This window comes from Amphibalanus amphitrite, unplaced genomic scaffold (genome assembly GCF_019059575.1).
Source record: "Amphibalanus amphitrite isolate SeventyFive unplaced genomic scaffold, NRLGWU_Aamphi_draft 001713F_arrow, whole genome shotgun sequence".
NCBI lineage: Eukaryota > Metazoa > Arthropoda > Thecostraca > Balanomorpha > Balanidae > Amphibalanus > Amphibalanus amphitrite.
The window spans coordinates 1,597-15,167 of NW_024883206.1; the positions used below are offsets into that span (position 1 = coordinate 1,597).

Genomic DNA, 13,571 nt, shown 5'->3' on the forward strand with positions numbered 1-13,571 from the left:
TGTCCACCCGGCACGGGTCGTGACCTCTGACCTGACGGAGCGTCAACCAGACTATTTCAGTTCGCTGGAGGCCCGTCACCCAGGCGACGCGTGTGGTTTCTGAATGTTTCAGTAATGGTCCGCGTGGGACTCGCTTGAAATATTTCAATGTCGTGCACTGTGGGTGCCAGTGATTCAGTGATTACAGCGCCTCTAGCGGGAGACATGTAAACCTCAGGTTCGGACAATTGCTGTTCGGTGGCGATCTCGCCCAGATCGACTTCCAGCCAAAAGTGATCGAACACTTCCATAGTCTAGGATGTGACTTGGTTTGAATGCAATTAATACGAAGCGAGACGTCATGTAAGCGACTCAAAGACGGAATGGGAGAGTACCACATACACAGAAGTTGAAGATACATTACATGGGCTTCGCATTCCGCATTCTCGATTCTGCAATTGCCGAGGAATATAAACCAAATGTTTTGTACTATTGTTTTTATTACTGAACTTATGTGACACAATCTTGGATGCAAAACATACAAAAGTGAGGGAAGCGTACGCAAGTACCTGCACTCCTCTCATCCCAACCAAAGAAAAATGCAGGACACCATAAGATCAAGCAACAGTTGTTTACAGACACACCGACGTGCAATCCGCATGCTATCAGACATTTCGGGTTAAATGATAAAGGTGGCCAAACACAAATGAATTGTCTTTGCTCAATGTGACATGAAAATGAAAAGCATAGGTAGCAGTCCTCAAAATGAGCTCGAACGTTTGATTTTTAGTTTTACACCACATAGCACAATATTCTCAGGGTATGTACGGATGAGGATAGACCAACAGGCTCCACCGTCGACTCCATTCACACACCAGTGTCCATGAACCTCTCTCCTAAGCGCCGACTCAGCGCTCACCTACCTCGGTTTCCACTGGATCAACCAGTAGCGTCCCCTGTTCGACACCCAGAGGACTCGGTTCACCACCAGTGTCCTTGGTGACGCTCCACAGTCCACCCAAGTACATACACCGTCCAAAGGTTTTCACTGGTAGCACTCGGAGCACTGAAAGTCCACGCGTTGCGTCTTGATCCGCACTCATGCCCCAAAGGCTACCGGCTATGACTTGGTTGTCAGGGTAGCAACGCGGCATCTCGAGTACAACGTTCACCCATAGTGTCCACGGGGCCGCCCGCAGAGCACAATGTCCAGCGGCTTTATCCCGTGAGCCGACCTCAGAGCACAGTAGTTTAGCGGCTTCACTCCTCGCAACGTCTTTAGAGCACAAAATCTAGCGACTTCACTCCGTGAGTCGCTCTCAAAGCACAAAGTCTAGCGGCTTCACCCCTCGCAGACCGTCTTTATAGTACAAAGTCTAGCGGCCGGTTGAAGCCGCCCTTCCTGTTCATGTACTGACGGTATCGTCGCTTCAGCACCACGTGAACGGCGCCCTGGTTGTTCCCGTCCACCTTCTTACCTGCCGGCGAAACATGCGGAGGGGTGTCAGGCGGTCAGTGTGGGGGGGGGAGGTCGAGATGGGAGCTGTGAGAGGAGTTGGAGGTTATCTCTGGTCATCAAAAGATATTTGATGGCACGTAAGATTGAGACTCTACCACATTAAAATAAGCCTCAACTGCCTCTGAACTAGCATTAGTAGCGCTTCCATAAAGGACAAGACATCAATTTTATGGTTTACCTTCGCTTCTACCACACAGTTAAATGGTCGCTTTTATAGATAACATGATTCATCTTACCCATGCAGCTTTCAATACGGAACCATCACACTTCACAGTAACTTACCTTTGGTAGTGTCAAATCCTCCGAAGCCCATGATCTTCATCATTTCGATTTCTTCCGGAGTTTTGCCCTTAAAGTCCTCCTCTGCAAAAAAAAAAGAAGAAAAAGGATGAGTTAAAACAGGTCAGAGAAAAGTAAGAGACAATGTGCCCTGGCCCCTGGAACCAATGACTAAAAAAACGTTTGTCCAAATGCCACAACCTATGAGCAAGCAATGACGCAACATGGGAGAAACGAAGCAACACGACAAGGTCAAAATGTCTCCAAACTCCAATGTAACAAGGGAGCAAGTTGGTTTTCGGAAACGTAGAAAAAAAAACTTTAGAATTAAATCAGAGCAAGGAACTCTTAAAGGAAAAAAATGCATAGATAGCAAAACATATTTGAGAGAAAATCCAAATGTATAGCACAGCCCATTTTTGAACTCACGCCCTCTAAAAACAGCTCAAAAGTGAAACTTTCCAGACTCTTCAATGTGACCCAAAATGTTGCATTGCAACATGACTCGTATGATACAGTTCTGCAGCCCAAAACTCACCGGTGAACTCCGGCCGTTTGAGCAGTTTGGGTTTGGGCATCGATCGGCCGGCCGGGGAAGAGTCGCGCTCCATCGAGGTCTCCCCCCGGCGCTCTCTCTCCCTCTCCCGAGAGCGGGAGCGTCGCTCGGGCCTCTCTCGCTCCTTCTCCCGTCTCCGGAGCTCGCGCTCCCGCTCTCTCTCCCTCTCCCTGTCTCTCTCGCGGAGCCTCTCCCTCTCTCTGTCTCGCTCTCTCAGCCGCTCTATCTCCCTGTCTCTGTCTCCACGTCTCTCAATGTCTCGGTCCCGGGTCCGGTCCACATCTCTGTCTCGAACCCGCTCCAACTCTCTGTCTCGGGTACGGTCTCCGTGACGGTCCCCGTGCCGGTCTCCGTGGCGGTCCCGGTCCCCGTGACGGTCTGCGTAGCGGTCCGGGTCGCGGTCTGAGCGTCGGACCGGGGAGCGGCTCCGGCTCCGCGGTGGCATGGTGACTCGGCAGGAGGGGTCCGGTGAGCCCGGCTGCCGGCTGGTCGCAGAGGTACGAGTCCCTAAGGCCCTCAGTGGTACTCAGAGCCCAGAGGTACGAGTCCCTCAGTGGATGGGTTTGGAGAGGCCTCTGATCAATGCAGTGAGGTAAGAATACTACTCTGAAAAGAAGAAAAGCTTCATGTAAATGGTAATAAAAGCAATGCTTTTTTCCTCTTTGTGTTCGAAAAAGCAAAGGAAAGGCTAAAAAGCAAAGCAAATAGATACAACATGGGTTAAAATAAAGCTTAACTTCAGAATGAGAAACATAAATGAAAGCCTAATGACTAGCTTCAGCTCAGTGCTGCCACTGCTGAGCCTAATCTTCTTTTTTAAGTCGGAAGTCAGAACACATCACATCCATTTTGTTACCTATATAAAAGCAAAGATAATCTGACAGGTGAAATGAATTAAATATTTTTGTTTCCGACTTTTGATAATTAGCTGCGAGTAGCTGTGAGAAGTAACAAATTGAGTTCCAAAATACACTGAATGAAACAATCAGGAAACATCCATTTGTCTAAAGAAATGACATTCAGAATCTATTCAGTGTTCTCAAAATCACTTTTTTCATTTCTGCCAGCTGCTTTAACATGATTGCTGATTGGTACCCAAGTTGAAAAAGTTATTCTGGACTGAACACTCAAAAAGACAAATTATACAGCATAAAATTAAGTTTTATCTTGCCGGAGCCCTGTTCGGCGGCCGGCTAGTACTCTTGCAATTTTTCATATACCTGTGCCCCCGTACGTGACAGTGCTCGCGCGCGTGCTGGGTCTCTGCGATCGAAAAAGAGCACTAGCAGCACGCCACTCGACACCGCAATTGTCAAAAGCGGCATGCTAATATGCTCAGAATGATGTGTGTAAAAATGAGTTTTTTTGTTGTTAATTTGGAGGAAGTGGTTGGAATAAAATAAGTTACCTACTTTTATTTCTATTGGTTGGAATTTTTATTCAAAAGATTTCGCTCTATATCATTGATATTTACCTACTGAAAATACCTTCATTTGAATAAATAATAATTGCAGATAGTTGGCAACTGAAGTGTTAGGTAAGCCTAAATGATCGTAAAAAGGTAAGAGACACCCTGATTATCATTTGAGAAATGAACATATATGAATTTCGCTTATAAGACTCGTTCAATATGCTACTCCCCGGTTTATGCCCCGAGGGTGTCTGAGGGTTCCCGTTAGTTTGTCGTTGGCGCTTGGCTCGCACGCGAGCACACGTCATCGCCCATGACGTCGGCTCACAGAATGCATCATACCCTGCACACAAAATAGCCAGCTGCCGAACAGCGCTCTGAGCTTGAGCTTACTTACTGTTGAGCTTACTGTTGGGTCTGGATAAAGGTGTCAAGAACCACCAGAATGCTTTTGGGTATTGTGTACAGAAAACCAAACAGCTGCCGAAGAAATGATGAAATCTTGATAGAATTGATTACCAAAGCCTCAACGTTAACAAACAACCTGTTAATATGTGGTGATTTCAACCTTCCTGAGATTTCGTGGAACGACTCGTCGTCTAAGAATAAAAACAATGAGGGTTTCAACACACCAGTTGAAGTGCTGAACGTATTGCAAACAAATGGACTACACCAGCACATCAGGCACTTTACCAGAGCAAGGGGATCAAATCAACCCAGTCTTTTGGACCTACTGATAACAAGTCGAGCAGATGACATTGAAGGCGCGGAGGTATTACCTCCCTTCGGCAAAAGCGATCACGGCGTCATACAAGCAGACCTACTTATTCCTGATGTCAGATGTTTGAAAAATAATCAGCCTCTAAAAACGGTGTGGAACTACATGAAGGGAGACTATGAAAAGGCAAGGAACATGGTTTCCCAAGTTAACTGGACTGCCATGCTGTCAAACAAAAGTAGCGATGAGCAGTATGATTTACTGGTTGAACACCTAATGCAAATCCGGAAAGAATGTGTTCCTGTGAAAACGATGTGTAGGGGCAGAGATAATAATAAAATGTGGTTTAACAATGAAGCAAAAAGGAAGATTGCAAAGAAACACCGTGCTTGGAATGCCTACATGAGGGCAGAGAGGTTAAAGCTACCAGAGTTGGAAAGGTATAGAAAGAAATACATCAAGGCAAGAAAAAAGGCTCATTATGGTCTACGTAACATCAAAACAAAGCACGAAGAAAAACTTTTTCATCAGATCAAAACTAATCCCAAGCTGTTTTATGCGTACTGTAACTCCAAAAACAAAGTTCGAGAGCCAGTAGGGCAAGTTACCAAGGCAGACGGAACCCCATCATCAACACACGAAGAAACTGCCGCTGCCCTCAACCAACACTTCAAGAATGTGTTCACGTTAGAAGATGACTCTGACTTGATTTACGCCAACGAATTCTTCTCCTCACTGTCAGACGAGCAAATGTGTCCTTTCACCCACTGTCGGCATCCAGATGTACCCGAATTACATTCAGTTGAAATGCCTCTTCAACATATCATCAAGCTACTGAAAGAGCTTAAGTCCTACAAGTCACCAGGGCCAGATGATCTTCACCCACGTCTCCTAGCTGAACTCGCAGAAAATGTAGCAGTACCTTTGAGGATCATTTTCAAAAACTCGATGGACACTGGACATGTCCCTCGTCTATGGAAAATGGCATACGTCACAGCAGTCCATAAGAAGGGATCAAGAACTGAAGCCCAAAACTACCGCCCAATTAGTTTAACCTGCATATGCAGTAAAGTGATGGAAAGAATCGTCAATGAACAAATAATGAGTCATATTTTGCAGAACAACATTTTGAACCCACGCCAACACGGATTTGTTTCCGGAAGGTCGTGTTTAACAAACCTCCTCTCCACTTTGGAAGACTGCAGCCGCAGCCTTGATGAAAAGGTACCTACAGACATTGTCTATCTAGACTTTGCAAAAGCTTTTGACACCGTACCACATGCAAGACTTTGTCATAAATTATACCGATCAGGGATTGGCGGTCAGCTGCTTAACTGGCTTGAAGACTTCCTCTACGATAGGAAACAGAGAGTTGTAGTCAACGGAGCCCACTCAAGCTGGGCAAAGGTAGCAAGTGGCGTCCCACAGGGCTCAGTGATCGGTCCCACACTGTTCCTTCTGTTTATTAATGACATGCCGGATCAAATAGTTAGCCAGGTGCAAATTTTTGCTGATGATAGTAAAATCTACCGACACATCAAGTCACATGAAGATGTGGAGCGCTTACAAGGGGATCTCCAAGAGATTGAGCACTGGTCTCGTCAATGGAAACTATGCTGCAATGCTTCTAAGTGCCAGACCCTTCGAATCGGCACCAAACAAATGATGTCCGACAGACCAGTCTACATGCTCGGTGGTACTAAGCTGGAGAACACCAACGAACAAAGAGACCTGGGTGTTATTGTTGACTCCTCGCTCGAGTTCAACAAACATATCAACAAATGCACCCAACGAGCATATGCCAGTTGGGGCATGGTAAGGAGAACCTTTGAAAAGCTGAGGCCGGCAATGTTTAATCTCACATACAAAACATTTGTTCGCCCTCACATTGAATTCTGTCCCCAAGTGTGGTCTCCATATAAGAAATATAATATCAAGAAGATTGAAACAGTTCAAAGAGCAGCTACAAGAAGAGTTGTGGGACTGCAAGGGTTAAATTATCCAGAGCGGCTGAGACAGCTTAAGCTTACCACCCTAGAAGAGAGAAGAGAACGGGGAGACTTACTTGAGACCCACAAAATCCTCCATCAGCTCCACGAGTGTGACCTCACCCAATTATTTAACGTTAGAAACCGAACAGAGCGAGATTACCTCAAACTGTACAAGCCCCACCACCGGACGTTGAAGAGAGGAAGATTTTTCTCACAAAGAGTTATAAATAAATGGAATTTGTTAAGCTCTCACACCAAGATGGCAAAAACATCTAACCATTTTAAGTCAAGATACGACAAACATCGGGCAGACAGACAAGACTGACCGAAGAGAAATCAAACTGATATAGAAAAACGCGTGATTCAAAAAAGAAATGGGCTACAACATAGACCTCGACGTCTTCTTCCAGAGCCCAAACAACCTTGATTCTTGATTCTTGATTCTTACTGTAATGGCCTAGCTAGGTAACTCGGCAATCTAAATAAACTGCTCTAGAACATAACACCCAATCTAGCTGCTACCGACAGCCATTTCAACTTAATTGCAAAGCAGCATAGAAAATATGTGCTATGCTGTAGGTATATGGCCGCAAAGCTCCTCTAATTGACATATACATGCCCGTGAAGCAGATGAGACGTTTTCGGCGCTAAGCGACAAGTGACCTCGCGGGACTCGGTAACCGATCAGAGCAAAATAAACTTACCGAGCAGTATTTGCTTATTACTCTTTGATACACAAGACCAGATTCCAACCGATTTCTCTTGTCGCTCAACAGTTGGACATACAGCTATTGATATTTTCCAAAAAACGCAAATGGTTATGAAATTCTGAAACGTTTGTCTCAATGCCAAGGTTGCAGATATTCCCCGAGACTATCGACGCCATTCAGCAGCTATTCCATCCCATGACACTAAAAGTTAAACTACTGCCATTTCATAGGAATATTTGTATTGGATTTATTTCGAATATTTTATTTCTCCGTAGAAAGAACAAAAACAGCCTTCCACACCAACCAAATTCATTAAGTGCTTATCTGCTTCTTAAATTAAATTTTAACCCGGTCGCTGACACTTGAAAGCAGGTAGGTAGGTAAAGGGAAGATAAAAATAAAAAACAGTATAAGGCCTTTTGGGGGGGGGGGGTGGGACTAAATGCTTACTTCGAAATCTGAGCTGCGTTGCGGCATTGGCGGTTATGTGCGGCGTGTATGCCGCATGATTAGTAAGCGGCGACCACTAAATTAAAGACTCAAACGCTCCGACCGGTTCTCAATGAATAACACTGCATACCAAAAATGCCAACCGCTCTCGTCATAAGATATTTAGCTTTAAATAACTAGGTTATCTACATCATCATTTTGAACCAAATTAATACCGTAACCCAGCCAGCAATTCACTTGGGCTGAACTGTGGCAAACGTCGGGCAGCTTGGGCTTAGCTTGGGTTTGCCCACTTTGATCAAAACCAATGTATTTTTTACTAGGGCTGAGCTTGGGCATGCCGCAGCTATGCCCACGTGCGGATAGCAGTAGCTCAGCCCGACATCTGCCCACGCATCCAAAACAGGCTGAACTTGGGCGGAGCGCGGGCTGATCAAGCTGGCGGTGTCCTTCGGCTAACTGGAGTAAAGCCGGAGTTAAGCCATACTTGTTTGGCTGTTCGCGCATGCGCAGTTCTGCGCCAATCATGTGCAGCGTTTGTGACAGTCTGCGCGCTGTGCGACGAAACGACACACCGGTGTTGGGGCATTTGGTGGTTGATGTTTGGGCGCGTGTGACAGCGCGAAGAAGGGATAGTGCTCATTGCTCTTATCAAGTGGACTGGCATGGAGTTTTACGGTAGGTAATTGTATTGAATGGTGCGCTTGATCGTATGTAAACGTCATTATTTTGACTGAGTTTCACGCCATCAAACATGAAGCTGAATAGCTGTTCAGCCTGGCGACTTATACCCTCGCTCAGAAAAGCCGCATTCCGTGCCTTTATGTATATCTTTGTGAAATACCAGCACTTCTGAACCAGGAAAATGAAATACAAAACACAAATATTTATCTACTTATCACCGAGCACGCTCATTCTCTGTCCGCGTTGAAAAATTCGAATGAACATTGTATACGGATCAATGAGAATTGCTGTTACAGTATTAATGCAACAATAAGTTATTTTTCAAGCAAACATGCAATGTAAATTAAACCAATTGATCTCTTTTTCAGGTACGTACCATTAGAGCAAATTGTTCCAAAAAATGGAATAGTTATACAAACCAGGACCGGGTGGACGCCGCTGTCGCCCTCGCCAAGTGGCGGAAACTGCCTGCTTATAATTAAGTAGGTATACCTACATATACGGAAACTGCGCCGAAAGCTGACCGACCACCTACTGCAGATGTGTGTGTGTGGAGGAGCCAGACGCCTCCAAAGCTCCCATTCACCAGAGTGAAGTTCTTTATAAACGATTGTTTGCTAATTGCTTTATGTCTTATGAGCGATTACTTGCTGTCCTTACTTTATGCTTTCGGTTAAGTGCTCAACCAAGTATTATGAACGCCGAACGGGGAGGAAGGCTAGCGGGTCTTGTGATTGATTTATAGTTTTGATGGCGCTTTTTCATGACTCATGCCATATTATTGCTGCAGTTTGCAGTCCACTGTTTCATGTATTTGTGTTTCATTTGACGTGTCTGTAGTCGTTTGAAATAAACATTCAATCAAAGTCAACCACTACTTTCCTTTCGCAATGCTCGATGACCGGTTAACAGAGCATATGAGTGACCGTAGCAATTTTAAATATGCATTAAAACCACAAAACCTGCTGAAAGTGCATTGGCTGCTCCTTGCTACTTGATCCAGTGTGAAGCAAAAGCAAGATGAAGTCAAGTCGAGACTTGAGAAAACAGGAGCCGTCACTCGAGCCGAACCCGAGCAAAGCCACAGCAGTTTGCAATGTATAAACCCCATTCACTTCTATGGATTGAGTCGGGATAGACAGGGCACACAGAGTGGGCTTGCCGGAGTTCAGCCCGCTCGGGCCCAGAGTAATTTCCATTATATAAATGGATTCACTGCTCGGGCTTAAATCGGGCTAACGCCAATCGTCACTCAACTAGGGCTAAACTACGGCTGCCCGGAGCTCGCAGAGCGGGCATACCTCCGGCAGAGCATGGGCTTTAGTCGGCGTTTCTGTGTCATACGCCGACTTTAGCCCAAGCCCTAGCCGACTTTAGCCCGACTAAAAATCTCGGGCAATCCGCACTTGAGCCTGCTTGGGCCCGGAGCAAAATTGCTGGCTGGGAAGGTGGGGGTAATTGAGACAGTGGGGCTATTTGAGACAGTATTTAAAATTGTTATAAAATAAAAACCGTTTGAAATTTATGCTTAATTTTTGCTCAGGCGATTTACTGCTCGGTTCCACACCTTCCTGAGCAAAAATATCACATAAAAATCAAACGCTCTTCATTTTATAGCGATTTTAAATACTGTCTCAAATAGCCCCACTGTCTCAAATAGCCCCACTTTACGGTACTATCAACTTAACCCGCGCGGGGCTGGGGTCTCCAGCCGAACGCGCGGGGCTGGGGGGGAAAATTTTACCCCCCTGTTATCTCCCGAACTAATGGTCCGATTTGGAAAATTCAAACGCCAATCGAAAGCTCTCATCACGAACTACTAAAAACATGTACTTAATTTAAAGTTTGAGGTCAAGGTCAAGGTCAGGTCAAGGGTACAAATTGCAAGTTTCTACAGTATCGGCCTTGCACCGTAGTTGCCGAAGAATGGAGTCATGGACTGAGACTGATCGCCCAAAACGTGTTCTTAGGCTACCAAGACAATATTCGTTGCATACAATATCATTCAGAGGTCAAGGTCAAGGTCAGGTCAGGTCAGGTCAGGTCACCAAAAAACAAAATATAGAAAAGGGCATGTGCGACACATGTTTTATGGGTCATTTTACTCATAGAATTCAATGGGCACACTCAATAAGTGATATGGACCACCTCTGGATGAATTTCAGGTCGAGGTCAGGTCAAGGTCAGGTCAAGTGAGGTCAAATTTTGAAGTTGGTTGTTAAGGCCTAAAAAGGTGTCTATCTGATGCAGTTTTTCACGGCGAATCGAATGGTGCTATTTTTGTTTCCGTACGAGGTCTAGAACTTCCAAAAAAGTCATTTTTCAAAAAAATTGTGTGTCGTGACGTCATAAAATTTTGAATAACTCCCACATTTTTGAACCGATTCTTCTAAAATTTGGTATGTAGGTGCACATAGACCACTTCTCTGACATATATTCCGGTTTTTTCGATAGACTCAAAATTTTGGATTTTATAATAATTTTCCCAAAAAAATCAGTTTTTTGAAAAAATTTAGGCCAAAATCCAAAATTTTCAAAAAACCGAGATAGCCATTTGATAGACAAAGTAAAATTACGTATAACCTTTTTTGTTACGTCTTGATTCCTTTAAAAATGAAGATGTTAGCGGCGTTTGAACTTTTGCCGTTTTTGAGGCGAAAATGGCGAACATGACGTCACTAAAACGTCAATTTCTCAAAAATTTTCCGAGGGATTTCGCTCAAATTTTCAGGGAACGTGTCAAATTGATGTAAGAAAAGGTACTGAAAGTTTGGCGGCGCTGCGCGCCGCCGTTTTTGAGATATCGCAAAAATTCGCGAGGGGGGGTAAAATTTACTCCCCTCCAGCCCCGCGCGGGTTAACTCACTCATTCCTTCCTTTGTTGGCTCCAAACAGTCTTTCGATTGTCTGGGGCGACTAACGGAGCGAGCGAGAGGGTGGGCCTTGCACGTACGAAATTTCGAGGGGGTACCTCCAACTGACTTGTGCACGGCACCTTACTAGCCGATCTCTAGCGATGTGCCAAATTTGAACACAATCGGCCCAGCCGTTCTCGAGATCTGGAATCGACCCCTGCACGTGCGCACGTGCAGGGGTCCATATGACTATATGACTATATGCCCATATGACTATGGGCTGGTCTGTCGGCCGCCCATAGTCATACCTGATAGGCCTACCTACCCAATTATGGAATATAAACCCAAATTTTAAAATTATTCCTCGAATGATTCGCACTAGCTCGTAAGGCGTAAGTAAATTTTGCCTATCACTCCTGTTTTCTCCCTCCCTTTCTCGACTTAGTAATAGTAACCCATCTCTAAGTACGCGACGCGGTAGGATGATACACATTAGAGCCGAGGCCCTGAGACCATTAATCATCGATGCTGGCGTCTGTCGTTCCCACCACCTAACATCAACATCCAAGCCTCTGCTCTCCTCACCACTTATCAACAAACAGAGACGGAGTCGGTCTCAGTTAGCCCGGGCTGCTCGACCGGAGAGAGTCAGTCAGTGAGTCTCCGCAGTTATCGCTCCTGCTTAGGAACCGTGTCTCGACATCCCCTTCAGAAGGCAGTCAGACAGAGAAGGCAGTGACCCGAGTCCGCCAGTGACGTGGCCCTGGTGTGAGAAGTTTCCGTGAAGTTTTTAGCTTCAGCATGGGTCCTTCAGCGTATTGGGCCGTAACTGTGACTGTGGTGTGCGCTTTGGCGTGCCGTAGCTTCGCCCTAGTCGGTTATTCTACATCAGACAGCGGTAGCGAAGGAGGTGAAGATGATGACCTCGCGGCCGTCATCGACAGGAACATCAGAGCAGCAGTTGAAGGCGTGGTGGACATCCTCGGCGCTTCACTGAACACGATGAAGACAGAGCTGACCTCGCAGCTGGAAGCCGTCCAGACGGACCTCGAGGGTCAGCTGGATCGACTCGAGACCCGACTGATGACTCGCATCCAGCGTCTCGAAGCGCAGGTGAATGACGTCACTCCTCAGATGATGTCACATATTCGTGACGTCCAGATGGCTCTGACCCAGCAGAACACTGACCTATCGGCGCGTCTGCAGGACACCCAGTCGCAGCTGCAGAGTCAGATGGAAGTCGGATCGGACAACATGTTCTCCCAGCTGGTGGACATGCAGTCGCAGCTGCTGACGGCGCTGCTGACCCCTCGCGACTGCAGTGACCTCCCCGACTCGGCGAGGAGCGGCGTCTACCTGCTGTGGCCGAGTCCGAACCGCGCGGTGCCTGCCTTCTGCGACCTCAGTAGCGCCGGAGGACGGTGGACGGTCATTCAGCGCCGCGCCGATATTCGCCCCCGGACTGACTTCAATCTCGGCTGGGAGGCGTATGGCCGCGGCTTCGGCGCCGTGCTGGGAGAGTTCTGGTGGGGTAACGAGAACCTCTACCGCCTGACGGCCATCCAGGGTCGCCACTACGAGCTGAGAGTCGAACTGGAGAGCGCAGACGGCGAGACGAAGACGGCGACGTACAGAACCTTCCGCGTGTCGGGAGTGGCTGACGGCTACCGTCTAACCGTGTCGGGCTACTCGGGTGACGCCGGGGACAGCCTCTCCGGCAGCTCGGGTCACAAGTTCTCCACGAGGGACCGGGACCAGGACGGCAGCGAGGACCACTGCGCCGCACTGTGGGAAGCAGGGTGGTGGTACGGCGCCTGCCCCCACAGCAACCTCAACGGGCCGTACCTGGCGCCGGTCAACTCCAGCAGCCTGTACGGCGTGGTGTGGCCGCAGTGGCTGCAGGCCGCCTCGCTGAAGGCCGTGGAGATGAAGATCAGACCGACCGAGTCGCCCGCCACCGGGGTTGTGAGTGAGCCGTACCAACGGAACTGAGAAGTGTGCTCTTCTTTATCTCGTCACAAGTCCGCCATATTTGGCGACTCGCAGGCGCTGCATGGAACGGCAAAGCATTTTAACATTTTTAAGCTATCGGTGAGCCTTCGCCTTTCCTGTTTAGTCGGCTGCCTGTCGTTTGTCGCGGAGAGAGTTCAGGCAACCCGTATGAGATGACGATTATCGGAAAATAGCGATCGCAGAGCAATCGCTTAATTCGAGAGGCCCGAGGAGGAGGTAATAACTATGCATGCTTTGTCTTGAATGTTGATCAAATATGTGTTAGCATGTCGAAGGACCGTTGAAAAACGTCAACCAGCCATATCATCCACTCAAGTACCTATACGGGGGATGTAACTTGAAATAACGTAGAAATACTTTGCTCAAAATGTTGAGCGGGAGATAACTGCAATATGTTGAATATCCA

General features: G+C 47.0%; 2 protein-coding genes across 6 annotated transcripts; one reads left to right on the forward strand and one right to left on the reverse strand.

Moving 5' to 3' along the window:
- Positions 1-461: 461 nt before the first annotated feature.
- Positions 462-7,324, reverse strand: LOC122374788 (U4/U6.U5 small nuclear ribonucleoprotein 27 kDa protein-like). Of its 5 annotated transcripts, XM_043353764.1 has the most exons (5): positions 7,158-7,293; positions 4,142-4,343; positions 2,316-2,939; positions 1,781-1,861; positions 462-1,457 (listed from the first exon to the last, which is right to left on the reverse strand). In XM_043353764.1, the coding sequence occupies exons 3-5, from the start codon at positions 2,776-2,778 to the stop codon at positions 1,342-1,344; spliced, it is 660 nt and encodes a 219-aa protein (XP_043209699.1). In that variant the 5' UTR covers positions 2,779-2,939; positions 4,142-4,343; positions 7,158-7,293; the 3' UTR covers positions 462-1,341. The 5 variants fall into 5 exon arrangements, with proteins under 5 accessions (XP_043209699.1, XP_043209700.1, XP_043209702.1 ...); XM_043353765.1 differs by lacking the exon at positions 4,142-4,343 and having other exon boundaries at positions 7,158-7,324; XM_043353767.1 differs by lacking the exon at positions 4,142-4,343 and having other exon boundaries at positions 2,316-2,934; positions 7,158-7,317.
- Positions 7,325-11,953: 4,629 nt separating this feature from the next.
- LOC122374786 (microfibril-associated glycoprotein 4-like) lies at positions 11,954-13,248 on the forward strand. Its single transcript, XM_043353762.1, has one exon. The coding sequence runs from the start codon at positions 11,954-11,956 to the stop codon at positions 13,142-13,144; it is 1,191 nt and encodes a 396-aa protein (XP_043209697.1). The 3' UTR covers positions 13,145-13,248.
- Positions 13,249-13,571: the final 323 nt, after the last annotated feature.

What these genes read in the sequence shown, in the direction of transcription:
- LOC122374786 (XM_043353762.1), top strand. Translation starts at nt 11,954, where the DNA reads ATGGGTCCTTCAGCGTATTGGGCCGTAACTGTGACTGTGGTGTGCGCT.
- LOC122374788 (XM_043353765.1), bottom strand. Translation starts at nt 2,778, where the DNA reads ATGCCACCGCGGAGCCGGAGCCGCTCCCCGGTCCGACGCTCAGACCGC. An exon ending in CAAACGGCCGGAGTTCACCG is followed by an intron (nt 1,862 to 2,315) that starts GTGAGTTTTGGG and finishes TTTTTTTTGCAG; the next exon opens with AGGAGGACTTTAAGGGCAAA. An exon ending in AGGATTTGACACTACCAAAG is followed by an intron (nt 1,458 to 1,780) that starts GTAAGTTACTGT and finishes TTTCGCCGGCAG; the next exon opens with GTAAGAAGGTGGACGGGAAC.